Genomic DNA, 21619 nt, shown 5'->3' with positions numbered 1-21619 from the left:
TAGCAGATCATAGAAGTAGAAATGGAGACAAATCCCAGTTCACCTGCTGGTCCTGATTAAGGAAGCGACTTTTCTTTTCCAAAGTGTTGCCGTGAGAGTGAGACTGGCTTTCAGGACCATCATGTTGGCCACCAGCGGTGGTTTTTCTGGTACTAAATAGTGAATTTTGCTTTAAAATACTTGTAGGTACAAATGAGATCAAGCTCCGGCATAAAGAATATACAGTAGCGCGGGAACACCTATAATCATTTCGCTTTGGCTTGTGTGTGTGTGTTAATGACCTGAGTGTGGGTTCTCCTGAGCACGTGCGCTCTCAGTTCCACAGCTGCTCCACAGCTGCCCTGGGTGTGAGTCCTGAATGCTAACAAAGAGCTGGATTGTTCAGGCATCCACTCGTACTGAAATTACACAGTAGGTGGAGTCTCGGAAGTGCGAAAGTGGCTTCCTGAAGGAAATTCAAAGGCGATGGTTAAGAACATATATGGTTATTATAAGTTTAAAAGTAATTTTCTAACTCGAAAATGACACACGAGAGTCTTGGTGAGAGTTAGCTACAATGAATTGTCCTTGAACCTGGTATTGTGTACACGCACCTCAATCATGCCACGATAAACAATATCAGCGTTTACTAACATCTGTGTATGTCTGTTTTCCCTTCCTCCCTCCAGACCACTCCAGTTCGAGTGGTACGCTGTCTTTTCAGCCCCTCCGCTCGCAGGGCTCCATCCCCACCGCGCATGTCATGCCGTCTCCGTCCAGCTCCAAGCTCAGTGCCCAGTCGGTCCCCGGCAGCCCGTGGAACAGCAGTCAGCTCTCCTCTCCCATCTCTAGCCCACTGGACATGAAGGACCCTCGCCCCATGCGCCGCTGGTCCTCCCTCACCCGCCTGAGTGGCCAAGAGAAAAACGGCAAGACTTCGTATCACCCGGACGCCCACGGCTCACTGGACCGCGGCCTGCTCCACGCCCGCCCCGACTCGTCTCCGCTCAAGCCTAGTACGCTGGACCTGAGCTACAGTGCCTTACCCGAGAGCAGAACCTCCCTCGTGATGCCCAGGGGGCACTCGTTGGGGCACCAGGCTGTTGGAGGGTCACCCATCCAACCCAGTGTGAGGACTCAGATGTGGCTGAGCGAGCAGATGGAGTTCAGACCTGAGGGCGTGAACACGTGGCTGAGCGAGCAGCAGCAGCGAGACAGGATGAGGCAGGAGAACGAGCTCTCGCAGGTAAGACAAACGTTCTGTGTAACACCTCGATGCATTAAGGCCAGCGGCATCTTTCCGACTCATGCACACATGGCTAGAAATACCTCGAAAGGTCAAACTTGCTCTTATAATAGATATAGTAAATACTGTGCTGCCCCCTAGTGGGAAGAATTCATCACAGCACCATCAATACCTCAAAATCTTCCTTTATAAATGGGTGAACATCTCTTTACCTGTAAAAGCTACCAAAAGAGTAGTTTATACAATCATATTTTGCCTATTTAAGATTTTTTATTTCGTACAAAGGGCTGATATATAATATATAAGATCAAATTGGAATTAATTTTATCAATATCAAAACTCAGTCGAATGGTGACAAGTTGACAAAGAAACGTAAGCTGGCTCAGTAGGTGTGATCATCAGTGTAGGATGTTTATTTGCATTTGAGTTCATGTACACCTTTTATTCTCGTGTATCTGCTGACAAATCGTGAATGTGCAAACAGTTGGATTACGTTTCTACAGAAACTATATACAAACCAAACAGTGAAACACGAAGCGTAACGTCAGTGTTTCAGCTTGGAACATAGTGGATATTTTTTGTAATCAGTCAGCCTTGTGTCTTCATAATTGTGCACCACTGCATCCAAGCAGCTTTTTTTTTTTTTCTTTTATTTGGAAACCCATCCTGGCCACTCTTATTGTGTTTCTTAGTATAGAGGGCATCGGCTTGAGTCCTGGAAGCCAGAGTGCAGCACAGTTTGATGATTTCAGCCACCACACATGGCAGTGAGGGTGAATTAATATACTTGAGATATATATTTAACAGTTATTCCACGAAATCGAGTCGTACATGAGCTGATAGCCGACAAGACGCGGAGCGCTGAATTGGCTATAAGCCGTGTACAATGAGATTGAGTGGAATAATTGTTTTATTCTATCCACATTCACTGGATTTTGAGAAACGGAGCATTTTAATTTTTTTGCAAATTCGATAAATTAAAAACGTCCGACAAAATCATTTCCGCTTAGGCGACTTCTTAAAAACCTATCAATGGCCGCACGAATTGACTTGAGTGGTGTTTTCTTTGTAGAAAGTGCCGTCTTGCTGTCGTGCCGAGGTATAGAATAGCTTTAGACATTTTATTTAATTCTTCCTTTGACATTTCAGTTCTGTAATTTTCAAACTACTTTGAGATTTTGAACCAGTCTAAAGAAATTCAACAAATTTTAATGCTTAAAGATGAAGAATGTAAACAAACCGACGAAATGACTGGAACAATTTGTGAAGAATGCGATAATAATAATGGAAAAATAAAAAAAGATACTTTTTCCATTTTTTTTATATATATATATATATATATATATATATATATATATATATATATATATATATATATGGAAAAGGTATCTTTTTATATATTCTGCAATTTTTTTTTTTTTTTACTCACAGTATATGAGCTGATAGATTAGTAGTAGAGCAGCCAGTCAGAGCATGTGATTGCTCATATCAGTGAACGTGGATAGAATAAATGAAGATATTTAGATTTGCAAACTATTAAAAAAAAAAAAAAGCAGTAGTGACACAGGCTGGGTGATATGACAATTTTGATATTGTAGTTTGATTGTCACAGTATATCAGATATGGTTATAAATATTTTTATCATTTTGAAACTGAATGGAAGCTGTTGATCTGTTGTCTGAATGTTGTACTATAGACATGTTTTTTTTTTTTTACACAGTATGTATCTTCTTTTCAGTATTAAATTATTTATTATTTTAGCCATCATACAACTCGGTTGTAAGCAGGGCTTTGAACCGGTTCAAGGAACGAAAACGAAAACCGGGAACTTTTTCTATTTCACATGGAACAGAAACGAAACCAGAAACTTTATTTTTTTATGTTCCGGAACAGAAACGCTTATTAAAAATAATGGTAACCGGTTAATACCGGTTTTTATTTCGTTCCTCAAAGTTTCCGTAGCCTACAAATAAAGTCATTCTTCTCCTGCGCAAGTTTCTATGACCCGCTGGGGTTCGCTTCCTGTGTGACGTTCGCTGACTGAATGGAGAGAGCGGGAGGGTGGACTACTATCACGTCTCCACATCTTAAATAAGAGGTAAATATTGCAGTCTATCGTTATTCAAAAATGTCAATTTCAAACACGATATCAATATATTTGTCCACGTTAATGAGAGGCTCGTGAACATTAAATGACGTTAACCTCTGTTAGCCTATCAATGCATAGGGCCTGACTAGCCTTTGGTAACACACTAAATGAATTCTCTTTCATTTTTGGCACTTTTTCTGTTTGTGTAGATGGGAAGACATACTGAGAATCCAAATCGCCAACATTTGAAATAATAATTGTTTTGAATTATTTCTTGTCTTATTTAATGAAGGTTGTAATAGAATTAGCCTACATTTGGCTTAAGCTGGATGAGACAGAGACATAATTTTATTGCCATTTGTTAAACAGCTGACAGGGAACGTAATTAACCGTTCCGGGAACGAAATTTTTTTTGTTCTAACCGGTTCGGGAACGTCTATTTAATGGTGGAACCCAAAATCGGAAACGTTAAAATTCCGTTTCTGTTCGGAACGAACCAATAGGAAAAAAATTCTGGTTCAAAGCCCTGGTTGTAAGGTGACACTATTGGTTTCCTGGGGTTTTTTTTTTTTGGATCATATCACCCACCCCTAGTGCCGCAATTAAAAATCTCACAACACTGATGGTTTGATGTCCAGGCACTTTAAAAATGAAACCTTCAGTACACATCATGACCATGAGTAAAAATTAGGTTTGTCACCGAAGTCCTGGTGAGCTGAATGGGAAGAAAAGTCCATACTCTACTCCTTTTCACTGTGGAGTGCACGTTTTATCAGACCGAACTGAAGAATGTAGCCGAGGGCTTGCAGATCTCCCATAATGCACTGTGCAGTTTATATGGAGAAGGTAGAAAAAGGGTGGAGGAGTGAAATTAAAGACCTTGGTCTGAGGTTTTTCCTCGTTGCAGTATAAACATCACCACTAGATGGCAGAAGCATGTAGGAAGCAGTGTTTATCACTTGCGTGTGGTAAGTGCGATTCAGGTGGACAAGGTTTTCAGACATAATTCTGGTAAGAATCGAAGTCTGTGGTTTACACCCCAACTACATAGGTCAAACTGATCGTATTGACCCCGCTGGCTGCAAAAGGAGGTCACATGACCATAATGCGTGTCAGCTTTACCTATTGTGGAACTCAAAAACTTTCCTAAAACCCCTGAAAGTGTCACTACTCTGAAAAGGTATCTCAAACACCATCTGTATGTTTTTGTTCTGTTTTAAATCCAGTTCTGTCGTGGTTTCTGTGGGAAACAATCGTGCTTCCTGGATTGTCTTCATACTGAAGGAAGAATGTAAAATCTCTTTTTCCACAGCCACAGGATAAAACCGAATCTTTACCAACATGTCAGTTCAGGTGGTATATTTTTTTTTACCTGGGGCCATTTCTACTCGTCAACGGAAAGCAAATTATTTCTAGACACACAATTTCCTGGCATGTCAGATTCGGACTAAAATCCCAGAGATGCACTGGTGGTGCGTCTCCACATATAAAACAAATCCAATCCGAATAGGGCTTTAATCAGTGAAACGGGTAAAACAACTTTTTTTTTGGTTTTATCCCTGAGACTTTGACTGGCTTATGAAAAGCAGACATCTCACATCTTTGCTGACTGGCTGTTTGTTTTTTTTTTTTATCCCGTCCATGACGGTCAGTGACATAGCTAAAAGTCTGAAGTGATTTAGAAGCGGGAAATCTTTACTGCTACACGTTAATGGACAATTTAGAATCGTTTTTCAAGCACAATCTAATCAAAGATGTGAGCTAACATGGCGAAAAGGTCAGTTTTGATTTTAGATTGTCGTTAAGAAGCGCACATCTCATCTTTTTCCACATAAAAGACCTCCTACGTTGCCTTAACGAGCACTTGGTCTTAAAGCGATGCATCAGAATGTGATTTATAAAGTGGAACAGACGCTCAAACGGAGAACTAGAGAGAGAGAATGAACGAGGGAGAGATCCCTATATCTCTCCATCTGTAGTAAATGTGTTCAGGCCATATTAAGTCTTGAGTGCTTGGTGAGCAGCTCAGCTCAGGTCACATGAGCTTGACCAGAATGAGCATGAGCAGCAGCACGATGACGATGAGCAGGAAGTTGAGCAGCAGGTTGAGACCTCGGTTATTGGCAAGATCCATGGTGAAGATGTCAGAGCTGGATGATCGCAGAGCGCGAGCTCACAGTGAGGTGCCGTGCGGCTCGGGGACGGACGTGCTCAGCGTGCAGTGCCAGGAAGAGGACGAGGTTACGCCACACTGTCCATCCTTCACACGTGGAAAGAGCTAAACACCATCAACAAGGACAAATAAGAGCACAGCGTTGCTGTTCTTAATAAGTGTTTGTGTGCAGACATGTCCAGTGTCTGACTTTTACATCTTTTACTTTTGCCTAGGAGCAAGTTTCAATTGAAGCTTTGTGATTCATATCAGTGGATTCAGCGATACCATAAAGTTTCATCAGTGTTCCTCTAGTAAAGTCTGCTCACTTGTTGGCCAGCTTAGCAACACAGTTATTTGTCAATCGTAGAAGCTCAGGCTCATCTACATTAACGGGAGGAGACCTAAAAGCCAGAAAGGGATTGACCAAATGGCGTTTTAAATAAGAATGTAACGAGATATTGTGCAGTGATAAATCACGGTACAAATTTGACCATTCGAGTCAGTGAAATAAAAAATAATCCTGATGTGGAATCTGTTTCTCCGCACTGTAATTGCGCTGTTTAGACAGCAGAGGTAACGTACAATAGCAAAAATGCATATGATTTCACCCTGTGCGGAAGTAACGCAGCTCTAGTGCTGTGAAAACACAAAAAGCAGATCGAAAATGGGAAAGAGCTGTTGTGTGACTGACTACAAATAGATTTGACAAGGAATTGGAGGTCTTTTTACAGGCTGCTGAAGGATAAAGAAAAGAGAAGCAAATGGAGGTTCATAAAAGTTTAATATGGAAAAGCCTATTTGGTATTAACTTTTTTCACTTTTAATAAAAGGGATATTTGTAGTTAATAGGCTGTTATATTTTACTCCAGCCTTTAGAAGTGTGAGTAAATTATTGTTGGTTATTAAGAAAATGAAACAAGGTTTTTTTGTTTTGTTTTATTTTTCAAAACTCTCATCTCATTATCTCTAGCCGCTTTATCCTGTTCTACAGGGTCGCAGGCAAGCTGGAGCCTATCCCAGCTGACTACGGGCGAGAGGACCTTGGACAAGTCACCAGGTCATCACAGAGCTGACACAGACAACCATTCACACTCACATTCACACCTACGGTCAATTTAGAGTCACCAGTTAACCTAACCTGCATGTCTTTGGACTGTGGGGGAAACCGGAGCACCCGGAGGAAACCCACGCGGACACGGGGAGAACATGCAAACTCCGCACAGAAAGGCCCTCGCCGGACACGGGGCTCGAACCCGGACCTTCTTGCTGTGAGGCGACAGCGCTAACCACTATACCACCGTGACGCCCTTTTTTCAAAAATATTGTGGGAAAATCAAATCGTGAACCCAAGATCCTAAGTTGAATCGAATTGTGAATTGGGTGGATCGTTGCATGCCTAGTTTTAAACATGGTTTTAAGATGGCTGACCTAAAATGGCTTCAAAAATTTGTGGCTCAACTCTCAGTTTTCCATTTTGCTCCGGCAACTGCACATTTGCACGTTTTACCACAAGTAACATTAACGATATCGGCACCTGTGTAGCCAGTGTAAGGATCTAATAAGCCAGGCGTTTTAACCAACGGGGTGATTGGCTCTTTTTTTACTGAGGGGTGGGACTTGTATGGTACAGCAGCCATGTTGAGCGTTATACATTGCCCTAAAGTATTCCATGCTTTGTTCTGTCATATGGAACAACAACAACAAAAATCAGTGATAGAATAAGAGTTTCTTGAATGAATATAAATGAAACCAGCTTTGGGTTTTTGTTGTTGTTGCTGTTTTGGGACAAATGGCAAAAGTGACCATTATGACTTTTTTTTTTTTTTTTTGATAGTTATGCCAGCTGTAGTTGTAAGTTTTAGAAATGTGCTTTCAGAGGAAAAAAAAATGTACTAAAAATTGTTTGCGAAAAATAAATTGTACTTAAATCAAGCCTAATTTACCACGAGTTTAAGACAAATTTACAAAAATGATCTGTTATTTGGGGCTGGACAATTTATTCAATGAAGGTTCAGTATATATCAGGAGTTACTCTACATACAGGACACCTTTTTCGATGGAATAAAAACGTGTTCTATTCCCTTCTAGCGGGTTTCATTCATTTGGTTTGATAGCATGCGATATTGTTAGCATATCGCTTATACTACGTGTATTGCGTCACTCTACCCAATGGAGAATGAGCATTGAATATGGTTTACGATATTGCATGGTTGTCAAGACAACATGACGTCACACTTTGGAGACATAAAACTTCCACGCTAGCGAGCGACTGTGACAGTTTGTAAACAGACATGGCCTCCAGGTTTGCTTCATTAAATATGGAAGATTTTGAGAGAATTTTGAAAGAGAGAGATGGGTTGAATATCTGAAAGTAATGTGTAATGTATGTATAATAATAATAATAATGTCTGGCTTTTTTTCATGTCAATTCAGCTACTCATTTTTGACTCGTTCAATATCCTGCTAGCTGAATGGAATCTATCTGATCTACCACGAAAAAAAAGCCAGCCAATATTATTTAAATAATAACAGAGATGAAGTTACTATTCACCGATATTCACTGAGCCTGAGGTGGATAATTGTTTTGGTATCTATACACAGGCGATTTATTTGAAAAAAATCGTATTTAAAAAATAATTTATTTCAATCTTCAAAAGCGGCACACAAACGTAATATGCGCAGGCTTGTCATGTATCTGCACCGAGTCAAATAAAGTACATCACAGTTCCACCTTTGAATAGTTTTAGACCAAACTTCGTAGCATCTTTAGTGCTTTTAGGAGCAGCGTTTTCTTTCATCATTTGTAATTCTTCCTCAATTGTGGTGACGAAGCGATCGGCCGCCATTTTGCCGAGTCGTTCGAGGTGATTATCGAGAAATAGTCTGAATCTCTCGACCAATCAGCTCATACAATTTCCTATAATCACCTGCATATTGATACTAATGCAAATTAATCTTGATCTTGTGCAGATTTCATGAGCATTGTCCATTTATTTCAGCCATTACAATCCGAATCTTGGACCGAATCTTTAAAAACGTACGAGTTTTCCCTCTTTTTGAGTGTTGAATAAGTTTTCTAGATAATAAAATATAGTCTAATTTGCATACCTTGATATATAAATTGTGTATAATAGAAACATCTCTAATTATATTGATGATTAATTAATTGTTCGCTCCATTAGCCTCATACCTCTTGAGCAAAACTAAAGAAGTAAACATCAGACACCAGGTGATTTACTGACTACATTGAAGGTAAATTGTGTGTGTGTGTGTGTGTTTGATAGTTAAGCTTTGTAGTGTGAAGTTTTCTGTTTAGTTTCTCACACTAATGTGGATTAACCGTAGTGTTGGGTGGGGGGGCATTGAGAAAATATGCTATACACATGTCTTTTGAGTGTTTATTGTAGTTTTATTAATACTGAGTGTAACATCTGGGCTAGTGCAGTGCTCAGGCTTTGAGTCCATTTCTCAATCCTGTTTTGTGAGCTCAGGTGAAGGGACGGGGAATGTGGAATTGGATCTGCTGTCCTCAGACTACCACCGTTCCCTTTCTGCCTCCCTGCTGGTGTGCTGTTATTTGATGTACAGTGTATTATTTACAAGAACAGTGTGTTTTTAAATTCATGCAGCATGCAGTCAGCTCAGATAGACAATTTAACCCCTCCCCCCCCTTGCTCTGACCCCACCCCAAACCCCTCCCTGACTGAGTCCATGACCCTGACTGGCCACCAGGCCACGTCCCGGCCCCTCCTCCAGCTCACATTAGCAAGACGATGATGTAGATGAGCAGCAGGCAGATGAGGATGAGGCAGAAGTTGACGAAGAGGTTCTGCATGTTCTGCTTGGCCTGCTGTGGAACCTCCATGGTGGATGCCCTCCTGATGGCCGCACGGGTCATGTGCTGCACCTTCTCCATGGTACGCTAGCACTGTACACGTGAGGTGCCGGAGGTGAAGTGTGCACACACACACACACAGAGAGAGAGAGAAAGAGAGAGAGAGAGGTGTAGGAGTGAAGAAGAATAAGATGGAGGGTGGGGTGTGGATGTGCTCGTGAGGACAGAGGTGGTCCAGGAGCTGGTGGAGTCCACAGGGCTGATGGAGGGAGCAGTAGAGAAGCCGAATGAGTACGCATGCACACATGGGAGTCAGTCATGCCACATTTACATGCATGTACAACATGATAAACCATTCATGAACTTTTGAAATTTTTTTGTTTCGTAGGAATGCACCAAAAAAGAAAATCTAAATCACTCATTTACTCATCCTCCATGCTAGTACCCTGTAACACATACAGTATCAGCCACAAGTTTGGACACGCCTTCTAATTCAGTGTTTTGCTTTTTAATTGTTATTAATTAAAAGACACTTCATCATGTCTTAAAGCAATGATGGGTGTCGTTTCTCTTTTACTTAGTTGAGCGGTTCTCGATAGAATACATATGGATGACTACAGTTGTGGATGGAATACTGTACTGTGGTTTACTGTATTTTTTATTATTTACTGTTTGATCTCAAACGCATTAAGAAGGCAAGAAACTCGTCCACTAATTACCTTTTGACGAGGCAGACCTGTTAATTGAAAAGCATTCCAGGTGACGACGTCATGAAGCTGGTTAAGATAACGCCAGTAGCGTGCAAAGCATCATCAAGGCAAATGCTGGATACTTTGAAGAAGCTAAAATGTCAAACACATTTTGTTTTGCTTAAAAACGTTTTCGTTTACTACATGGAACATGTATGGTTTTATAGTTTTGACGTCTTCAGTATTGTTCTACACTGTAGAAAATACAGAAACACCTATGAATGAGTAGGATGGGGTGTACAAACTTTTGACTGATGCTGTATGCTCACACTAGTACCCCGGACTGAAAATCCGATAAGAGCCAACGCTTTCATCCTCATCAAGGATAAAGATTTGTAGCAATTTTTTTAATAGGAATTCAGCAGAACTGCCAGTTACTTGACCATTTGCACACTTTACCCAGCTTGTGTCAGTCTCCAAAAGCATTTAGTCATAAACCTTGTGTACAGGACTTGGTGTCACTTGCAGGGCCTCTGTGCATTATTCACTATTATTCCATCCACATACACTGGATATGAGCAATCGTGCGCTCTGTTTGGCTACTCTACTACTAGGATATCAGCTCATATACCATGAATAGAGAAAAACAAAATGGCGGCGCGTGTTGCTGAACCAACCGAGGACGAAATAAAAACTCTGCTCGGGAACAAAACTATAAAGAATACAAAAAAAAGGAACAAAATATGGAAAGAAAGTATTTGATGGTAAGAACATTTTTTTTTTCAAGAATTATTATCCTTTTAGCATTTTTCACAAAATGCTCCTGTCATTTCGCCAGTTTGTTTGCATACTTTATCTTTCAAAATCTCAAAAGTTTGAAAATTATCTCTGAAATGTCCAAGGAAGAATTAAATAAATGTCTAAAGCTATTCTGTACCTCGGTACAACAGCAAGACGAAAAACCCATTAAAGTCAATTCGTGCGGCCATCGATAGGTTTTTAAGAGGTCCGCCTAAGCGGAAATGATTTTGTCGGACGTTTTGTATAAAGTTTTTATTTAGGGTAATTCCGCCCCAAATCACCAGATTTAGAAAAATGTTCGCCACTGACCATCTCAGATTTGCTTCATACTTTCTGGAAATACTGTCAGTGTGCCCAATAAATAGTGTACAAAATTTTAGGCTTGTACCTTCATTAGGTTCTGAGATATAGGGGCTTTAAAAAAGGGGCGTGGCCCCAATTTCACTGTTGAAACGCGTGCTACAGAAAATGGACCTAACTTCCATAAGTCATAACTTTTAAACTATTCATGCAAGATACATGAAATTTTCAAGGATTGTTCTTCAATGCCAGACGCCTTTAAAAATACTATAATAGAAAGTTCACAGTTCAATATTTGCGAAGTTATGGCTTGCTGAAAATCATAAAAAAAAGTCTTCTATTGTGCTTTGGAGCAACTTTGGTGCCCCGTATCTCCACATCAAAGCACACCAGATCTTTCAAATTTTCTTATTTGTTACTCATGTTATAGTACTCTTTAGGCAACTAGGTATGTCTTCAAAAGAAATCAAATTTTCTGATTTATTAGGCTTTAAAAAAAAAAACATTTTGGACCTATAATTCAAATGCATATTGCAAATGTATGACAAGGTCTAGCATAAAAACAATTATACCACCGGAAAGAGCTTGTTCTGATTAGCAAATGCACAAAATATGAAGTTGGTACGCTAAACCAAACTATAAATATACTCAGCAAAAATAAAAACTTGACACTCATTATTTTCAAATAGTGTTTAGAAACTTTTCTTGAAAGAGTTCTTGTTGTGATTATGGTTAAATGCATTGTCAAGGGCATTACGTCACACATTCATTCTACTGGTCGGGCCTACGTAGCACGTGCGAGAGCACTGCACGCTAAAATCACGTTTCCACGTGACACAAGTGACGTGACCTATTGATACACGTGCAATTGATCTCACGGTAGCAGAGTAGAGTGTCATCTCAGAAAAACAAGGTTTTATGGTTAATTATTCGTTAATTTGCAATGCCATGACTGTCAAACATTCAGCGTGAACGTGCCATTGGCATGCTGAATACGGGAACATCCGTCACTGACGTTGCGAGGGTTATGGGACGCAGTCGACAGACCATCCATAATCTCCAGACACGTCTCCATCAAACTGGCACCACAGCCGACCGTAAGGAACCCTCCACAGAACTTGCAGGAGCTTGGTGCCATGTTGGTACAAATATGGCGGCGCATTCCCCAAGCCGTGTTCAGACGCATCATCCAATCCATGAGGAGACGTTGTATCGCAGTTGTGAACGCCCATGGAGGACACACCCGATATTGACATGATTTCATTAAGTTGTGACTCACAGTTTTTGATCATGGACATTGTCGTCACATTTCCGGTGGAACCGATTCCATGACAAACATGATCTGTATGCTATAGCATCTTTAATGACAAGATAATTGAATACAATCGTTATTTCAAACCTATTTTCCAAAATGTTCAAATTATTGACTTTGAAACGAGTGTGAAGTTTTTATTTTTGTTGAGTATATTAAGGTAGCGAGTACAGCATGTTTTACGATAGACGGGAATGCTGTTTTAAGGCATATAATCTACTTGGATGCATCCAGAGATGCATAAAAACTGAAAAACCACAAAATTCATGAGGATTTTTATCACTATCCCTTATGGCCCTTTTCCACTACCCTTTTTCAGCTCACTTCAGCTCGCTTCAGCCCGACACGGCTCACGTTTCGACTACCAAAAAACAGCACGACTCAGCTCGCTTCAGCCCTGCTTAGCCCCTAAAACTCGCACCGTTTTGGAGTGGGGCTGAAGCGAGCCAAAGCGAGCCGAGTGAGGCTGGGGGCGTGAGCAGACACTCCCCTGTGCACTGATTGGTGAGGAGGAGTGTCCTCACATGCCTACACACGCCCCACGAGCACGCTGGGATCTGTAAACACCGTAAACCCGGAAGGAGAAGAATTACGAATTACGAGAATTTCTGAAGCCTTATGCGCCTCGCCTCATCTATACGCTCTTGCCAGTATCTGTTGTCGGTGACAACAAGCCACAGCACCAAGACCAGCAACACTAACGACTCCATGTCCTCCATGTTTATTGTTTACTCTCCGGGTCGTGAGACTACCGCTTAAAAGATCACTGATGTCACTGTTTGCGCCGCTTAACGACATCACGTGACGTCCACCCACTTTCGCTAACTCCACCCAATGTGTCCACCCACTTCCAGCCAGCACGGTTCAGCGCGGTTGTAGTCGAAATACAAGTTCAATAGCCCCACTCGGCCCGACTCAGCCGCGTTTGTAGTGGAAAAGCGGCATTAGAAGCACATATTTACTTCTCATGGTAAATCACCCTGTGATGGTATTGGAGGCACTGTAAAGCGGTCAGCAGCTCGAGCTAGCTTACAGCCGGTCACGAGTGATCACATACTAACCCCATCTGATCTGTTTTTGTGGGCAGAAAAACATAAGAACATCCATTTCATCTGGGTTGGTACAGGGGAAGTTATGGAGAGTGGAAAAGCATTGGAGACAAGATTTTCAAGGTCAGCTACTATTCCTGGAACAGGAGACAACCACTCATTCGTTCCAATCATGTCCAACCAGCTGCAGGTCAGCAGGGTGTCAGGTGGTCCTAGCTTCATTGTGGATGTGAGTGGGAATCGGCCACAAGTAACGCATAAAACCCCTGTTAAATCAGCAGTCTCTCTGGCAGATACAACTCCTGGTAAATATGTTGTATGTTTGTATGACAGACAGTGGTGGATAGGCAACATTCGTGCATTATCAGAGGAGGAACAAGATGTACAAGTAACATTTATGCATCCTCATGGTCCCTCTCAGACTTGCAGCTGGCCCAGGAGAGAGCATAACTGTTGGGTCCCTCTGGTGCATGCCATGAAAATCATTGATGCCCTGCTTACATCAACTGGCAGGCAGTATAAACTTCCATCTGATGTGGAAAAGCAAATCAATACACTGTTTAAGCTCTTGAAATAAAGTATTTTTAAGGTGGTTGTTTTTCCTACACTGTAGGTTTGTAACTGTATTGTAATATGCCTTAAAACAGCATTTCCATCTATCGTAAAACATGCCGTACTTGCTACCTTAACATTTATAGCTTGGTTTAGCGTACCAACTTCATATTTTGTGCATTTGCTAATCAAAACAAGCTCTTTCCGGTGGTAAAATTGTTTTTATGCTAGACCTTGTCATACATTTGCAATATGCATTTGAATTATAGGTGCAAAAATTTTTTTTTTTTTTAAAGCCTAATAAATCAGAAAGTGTGATTTCTTTTGAACACATACCTAGTTGCCTAAAGAGTACTATAACATGAGTAATAAATAAGAAAATTTGAAAGATCTGGTGTTAGGGCTGCACGATTATGGAAAAACTGATAATCATGGTTATCTTGATCAAAATTGTAATCACGATTATTAATCACGATTATTCTTGATGTTAGGGAAATCACTTAAATTTTATTTCACTAGGGTGTACCCCGCCTTTCGCCCGTAGTCAGCTGGGATAGGCCCAGCTTGCCTGCGACCCTGTAGAACAGGATAAAGCGGCTAGAGATAATGAGATGAGATGAGAATGAGATATTCAAACAAACAATATGAACAGCTTTCAGTGCAGAATGAAATTTAAAAGAGAAATTCTGATTTCCAAATGACAAATAAATGAAATTTATCCAAGAAATTACCAAAGGATGAAGGAACTGAAAACTCAATTGCAACAATTGCATAGCATTATACTGAGGCCTACAAGTTTTTAGCTAGAAAGACCAGCCTATCAACATGCTCTGGCTTTAAACATGAGCGAAGGCAGGTCACAACATTGCCTCCAGTGCTAAATAGTCTGTTGTTCCGACATACACTGACAGTCAATGAAAATGTCCAGGTGACATTTATGAAAATAATTTTATTCATAAGCTATGAAATCATGTACTAGAAGCTTACAGATCAATATACTGACATTTAACTCGAGATGAATAAACAAAAAAATCACAATTGTTGTGAGCTTTGATAATGTACAGTCCGAACAAAATGGATACCCTGTAATTGGAAAGTTGCAGCTTCAGTACCGAGTATTGTCCCCACCAACAGCAATACAAGCCTTCAGTCTGCGACGCATACTGCGTATCAAACGGCGAATCCTGTCTTGTGGAATGGCCTGCCACTCCTTTTGAAGAGTCTGGATCAGTTGACCTCTGTTCATGGGACGAGGAACACGGTTCTGGATCCGAACTCCAAGGTGATCCCATAAATGCTCAATGGGATTGAGATCAGGTGAATACGCAGGCCATGGCAGGGTTTGGACATTCAATCGACGCCCAACTTCTGAAAAACTTAGGCCGGCTTGCACCATGCCGAGGGCCCGCCATCTGTCATCTGGATTTAACCGTGGCATCTTGGACATAAGGAATACAAAAGTCGGCTTTTTCATGGCCTTAATAAAGGCTATCCAACCCATCCTTTCAACCGTGTACAAATTTTTGCTTTTCTCCAAAACAGCACTTTGAGCTGATTCCTAAAGACCACTCCCTGAAGACTATTGAAAAATGTTTGGATTGAGGAGAACTCATTAATGACTTCTGTGCACGCTATTCAGTAGAAACATCTCAAACATTTCCCCAACTCCGTATTGCATAATATGTTGAATTATTGACCTGGACTTTTTCATTGACTGCCAGTCTAGTTAGCTTTTCTCTCTCACCTCAATCTGCTACCTACTCTCACGCTATCCCCCCTTGAAGAAGATACCGCTGCACTGAAGCTCTGCGCACTTGGCCAGTGTTGCCAGATGCTGCTGACGTTTTCCAGCCCAAAATATGTTCAAAACCCGCCAAAATGCACTTAAAACCGCCCAATCTGGCAACACTGCACTTGGCTTGCTTGCTTATTTAGGCGGAGTAATGAAACCTTACATGCGTCGGTTCGCCCCCTAATGGTTTGGCGGAGTATTGGTCAAAAAGTGCTTGATACAGCAGAGCTCGCATTTTAAATGGAAATAAATCGGGATTTTCATTTAATTTAATCGTGGCAGCCAAAATCGCGATTTTCGATTAAATTCGATTAATTGTGCAGCCCTATCTGGTGTGCTTTAATGTGGAGATACGGTGCGTCAAAGTTGCTCCAAAGCACGATAGAAGACTTTTTTTTTTATGATTTTCAGCAAGCCATAACTTGGCAAATATTGAACTGTGAACTTTCTATTATAGTATTTTTAAAGGCGTCTGGCATTGAAGAACAATCCTTGAAAATTTCACGTATCTTGCATGAATAGTTTAAAATTAATGACTTATGGAATTTAGGTCTGTTTTCCGTAGCACGTGTTTCAACAGCGAAATTGGGGCCACGCCTCTTTTTTAAAGCCCCTATATCTCAGAAACTAATGAAGGTACAAGCCTAAAATTTTGTACACTATTTATGGGGCACACTGACAATATTTCCAGAAAGTATGAAGCAAATCTGAGATGGTCAGTGGCGAGGCCTCTGGTGATTTCACATGGATTGACCTTTTATTGAATTTGCAAAAAATAAAAATGCTCTGTTTCTCAAAATCCAGTGAATGTGGATAGAATAAAACAGGTATTCCACTCAATCTTGTCGTACACGGCTTATAGTTAACTCGGTGCTACACGCCTCGCCGGCTATCAGCTCATGTACGACTCGATTTCGTGGAATAACTGTTAAATATCACTTCAGTTATTTCTATATTAATAGTTAATTCATATGGAATATAGGTGCTATAATGTAAATGTTTCTAGGGCAATCCACAACCACTAAATGTAACTATAAATGGACAAAAACACAATGTTCTTTAATACAAAATGATTATCCAGTGGCTTTTTTTTTTTCCCCAGAGATGTCATACTTTTTATCTATTTATAGTTACATTTCATGTTTTGTTTTCCTTTTACCCCCAATGTGCTTGGTGATCATGTCCAGGCACTCACTCAATAAAAAGCAGAAAATGGCAAAAATAAATGTTCCAGGAATGCAATACAGCGGTGGGATTTTGCCATTGAATGTTTCCGTAGTTAGTTTTATGTTCGTTTTCCAGCTGATGAACCCAGTAATAAATAAAGCATTCTGGCAGCCATTTGCGCGCTGGAGTCATGACAGGCGCTGCATTTATGTGCAGAGGTTTGCAGAAGATCCTAGGAGTCTAATGTTAATCCATCAGTATCTAACATGTGTCTGAGGGCTTGATCCAGTTCGTGCTGAAAAGAAATGATCTCTGCGTTTACAGTTTCATGATGTGAGCGAGACTAAAGCGTGAATCGTGGTGCTCCTGAGCAGACTGGGTGCAGCTGTCAAGTCCTTTGCTAAAAGATAAGACACTCCATTATGAAGATTGAGTGTTTGTGTGGAGAGGAGCTTATCTTCCTCTCTCACGCTGCTTCACTTGGCTCTCGTTTGGACTGAGGGCCTCACGAGGGAACATTCCCAGGGTCTCCAAAGCCCCACGTCCTCAAAAAGGCCCCGGCTGACGCTATCGGCCACACGCATTAAAGGTTATTCTTAGGAACGACCTTTTGATTATCAACAGACTGAATGTGGCTCCATCCAGAACTCATCACCTCCGTTTTACTGCCAGATCCCTGCTGTCGCTGCACATCATCTCCGACCGGATGTGCTCATGCTTGTGTGTCACTTGTAAGTGTTTTAATCGATTGCAAGTGTCCTCTCCAGTCACAGATTTAGATACTAGCCAGATCTTTAAGGTATTTTAACGATTAAAGCAATTTCCGCAGTTTGTCTCTTTAATGGCGGTTTTCGTTGCCAGGTCGGGTCAGTCAGTTCTGAGGCAGGACAGAAACTTCCCCGTGTTTGTCTGTGTGTGTTTGTAGTGTTGACAGCTTCATCATAATCACCCTGTCAGTGCAGCCTGAGTGAGTGTCACTGCAGCATGGGCACACGTAAACCACGAAAGTGTGCGCCAACAGCGTCACCCAGAAATATTCCAGAGAGCAGCTTTCAGCGATAACTTCACTAGGAGGCTGTGAACTCTCTTAACACACACCTCACAGGCTGGGGAAATGTACCCTTACATGGTTACTCAGAACAGACTCTATTAAAGCACGCTCATTTATTTTGAAAGGGTTTCAGAGCATCGCTTGGCTAAAGGCAGGTGTTGTTCATCAACTGAATAATGCCAGAGGCAGAGAACAGGTCTGGCTCAAACCGAAGAAGGAAATCCACAGCCGCAGATTTCCCAGACGTGGATGGATTTTAACGTGCTCTATATTCCCGCTGTCCTGGCAGCGCTCCTGCACAAATAAAGTCCTCTCGAGGCAGAGGGGAGGGGTGCACGGCTGCTTACTGAACTTTCCATGATGGCATGATGGAGCAATGCTTGGCTTTGAGAGCCATCATTACAGCTCACCCCGAGGTTATTATTATGTCCTACATGCCCGCTACGCCTTTCTCATTTTATTCTCCTGTTAGAAATGAGATGTTCAGTGAACATTTTTGATGGGGACGTGAGCGATAGGCGAGTGTCAGGCTTTAAAGCTGGAAACATACTGCGTGTTTAATGTTTGGACAGAGATTTGTGCTGGCACTGAAGCTGAAGTCTGGACAGTATCATAATATGCAAATGACTCCCAAATCTCCAAATGTTTGGGTCTGTAGACGCTCCTGATTTTGTATTCCTTCGCTTCGGTGTTTCAACTGAAATTATATTGGTTTACATTAGGGCTGTAACGATACACCCAACTCACGATTCGATTCGTATCGCGATTTTTGACCCACGATTCGATACGCCCACGATTTTTTTTTTAAATGTTTTTTTAAAGTAGTAAATTTGACTTAACATTTACTTACTTACATTAACTATTTAATAACAAATAATTCAGACCACTGCAGAGAATGAGTAATATGTATTCAAAAATGAACAAATGTATATCCAAAGATTGTTTTATTTCTCAAAATAATACTGTTGAGCCGGAAGCTCTGTTTTTTTTTCGGTTCTGAAAAAGTCATTTTTCCAAATCGTGTAAATCCGTTAAGATTTTTTTTGGGGGGGTGGCTCTCTCACTGTCTCACTCTCATAGGGCCAATGATTTTCTGTGATCGCGGAAAACAAATGGAAATTACGGAATTTTTATGGTGAAACATTGCTCGCGTGTCAAAATGTAACTGCCGCAGAAGGCTTCCGCCCAAGCAGACATGCCTTCAGTGTTGCCAGATATTGCTAACGTTTTCCACCCCAAAATATGTTCAAAACCAGCCAAAAAGCACCTAAACCTGCCCAATCTGGCAACACTGCATGCCTTTCCGGTCAAGTGATTGTGATTGGCTTGTGGCACACCTAGCCAGCCAATGAGCTGCTTGTTTACAGATTCGCTCCCCGCGTCGCAACCAGAATGGCGACCGCTTAAAAGAAATTAATGCTCTGCCAGTGGCGAGTGTGGACGATGCGTGACTCGCAGAAGATTGTCGCAGGTCGGCGAAAAAACGACTTTAATATAAAAAAATAAAAGTAATTTAAGTAAGTTTAAAATGTAATTTAAATAAAAAGTATTCATAAATTGAAGTTTGGAAGCACCTCTGTTTTTGGGCTGAGGAGAAGTTTGAAAGGGTGTACCGCGATTCTGCCGCCTTGTATCGCGATACGGATCGTGGCTCTGCGTATCGCGATTTCGATACGCATATCGTTACAGCCCTAGTTTACATCATAAATAATGACATTTAGGGCTTTAACTATATCGTACGTAGTAATACATTTTATAGAGATTAGTGTGTGTACAGTATGATGTCTTTTCCTCATCTGTTTACATGAGGGAGTGTGTGTGTGTGCCAGGTTTATTCTGATGATACAAATGATGGAAAAAAAAAAGTGAACAAATCTCCTTGTCCTTGAATTTCATACCGCAGATGCTCTTCTGATCCTGTTTGTAATTTGATCATTTTTTTTTGTGTGTATGTATGTGTGTATATATATATATATATATATATATATATATATATATTCCGACTTTCTATTCAGTAAATTTGTCATCCCAAATGTCATCCACACAAATATTCAGACTGGTAAACCTCCGTTTGTGTACAAGTCTATTTTGCTGCATGTGCATCATCAGCATGTGCTCAGTGACCGGTGACGTGTGCGCGTCTTACCTGAGCCTGTGGAAGCGAGGCCGTGGCAGTGAGGTCCAGCCTACGCGGGTGGGTTTTACGTCCTCGCTCCAGTTCTCACACTGCTCCAGCGGCTGACAATGGCCTCTGGGAGTTTTGTTCAGGATGTCTGAGAGTTTATGTGCGAAAGAACGCAGAGGGGAGGAGAAATGGTGGGGATGATAGCAAAACAGAGATGCATAGGAGGGGTCTCGTGTCACACTTGTTTTCCAAGGCATGTTTCTCTCTCTCTCTCTCTCTCTCTCTCTCAACTCAGCGTAGCTTTGATATTAATTTTCCCATAAAAGGATCGGTGCACTGATTTTTCTAAAGCTAAATGCAGTCTCAGAATCTCTCTCTCTCTCTTCCATCTTCACTCTCATCAGAAGTAATCAGTTTGAGAACTGAGAGGTTTGCAATTAATTTTCATGTGCAGATTAGTTTCATACGTTGTGCTAATTATGACCAGCAGGGTGAAAAATCTCGAGAGGCCTGCAGATTCGATTTAGAGGTGACATGATTGTCTCAATTGGTGATTCTTTATACATCATTTTTTTTTAAATTAATGTAGCATAAATTTGCATTTTTTTTTCTGCAGATTGACATTACTACTGTTGTTGTTGTTATTATTATTAGTCATGGAAATCATTAGGCTTTGTGCATTTTTATGGTGTTTAGAAAACCATATATATATATTTTAAATTGTATCTCACAATGGTGCCTTTGTGGTCTGTTTTTGGCTTTTTTTTTTTTTTTCCTTTTTCCTCCCCGATTTGTTTTATTATGAATTTGTTCTAGCATGGCTGGTTAACATCAGCTTTATTCATCAAAAATCTTCCCACGAATCCCTTAACAGACCCTCTGTTTATTCTGTAACTGCGCACAGTACTTTCTCATTGTCAGTCTGTTCCCCTGCTGGAGGATTAACATAAGTATTCGATTGATGTTTTCGCCAGAGGAGTGTGTGCTTTGCCTGACCTCTTCCATTGACCTTGTCCAGCCACCTTTTTCCTTTTCTTGACCTTTTGCCTCCAACGATTTGATTGAAACCTTTTACAGGGGTTCTCCTGGGAATGTTGCTGCACAGCTTTTCAGAAGCTCCAGAGATAAAAACAGCTCTGAGCTTCCTCTTCCTTATAAGGCGCTTGGCACATTCGAGCAGAGCGAGTTCCAAGAGTGCATTTTTCACCGAAGGGGAAGGGTGATCAGGACACTGCTGTGGCATGTGCTGGCTGTGCTTCCCCTGGATGAGACAGCACGGTCGTTGGCACAGGTTAAACCCCTGCAACTGAATCCCAGGTACTCAGAGACAAGAGTACGCACTTGCGTACTGAATACTGTCGTTGTTGGCTACACACTGAGAGCCACTGGTGAATGGGAGATGGAAGTCAGAGGCACGTCATCCGAGCAGGATGTTTTAATCCTTTGAGCCATGGGTTGGCCAAGCCATGTCCGCCAC

At 41.2% G+C, this 21619-nt stretch overlaps 2 protein-coding genes across 3 annotated transcripts in view; one reads left to right on the top strand and one right to left on the bottom strand.

Moving 5' to 3' along the window:
• The window catches only part of cep85l (centrosomal protein 85, like), a 128615-nt gene that overhangs the window by 61863 nt on the left and 45133 nt on the right, over nt 1-21619 (top strand). For both annotated transcript variants that reach the window (XM_060916417.1, XM_060916416.1), the window contains exon 3: nt 669-1225. In XM_060916417.1, coding sequence (XP_060772400.1) covers nt 669-1225 — 557 coding nt within the window. The remainder of the gene's footprint in view (nt 1-668; nt 1226-21619) is intronic.
• On the bottom strand, nt 2633-20302 carry pln (phospholamban). The gene is made up of 3 exons (XM_060916418.1): nt 20164-20302; nt 9231-9563; nt 2633-5592 (listed from the first exon to the last, which is right to left on the bottom strand). The coding sequence occupies exons 2-3, from the start codon at nt 9383-9385 to the stop codon at nt 5577-5579; spliced, it is 171 nt and encodes a 56-aa protein (XP_060772401.1). The 5' UTR covers nt 9386-9563; nt 20164-20302; the 3' UTR covers nt 2633-5576.

Source organism: Neoarius graeffei, chromosome 3 (genome assembly GCF_027579695.1).
Source record: "Neoarius graeffei isolate fNeoGra1 chromosome 3, fNeoGra1.pri, whole genome shotgun sequence".
Taxonomy (NCBI): Eukaryota; Metazoa; Chordata; class Actinopteri; order Siluriformes; family Ariidae; genus Neoarius; species Neoarius graeffei.
Note: the sequence above shows the minus strand (reverse complement) of the source record. Positions and strands in the feature narration are given on the sequence as shown.

Coding starts and splice junctions, on each gene's coding strand:
- pln (XM_060916418.1), bottom strand. CDS start 9,385: ATGGAGAAGGTGCAGCACATGACCCGTGCGGCCATCAGGAGGGCATCC.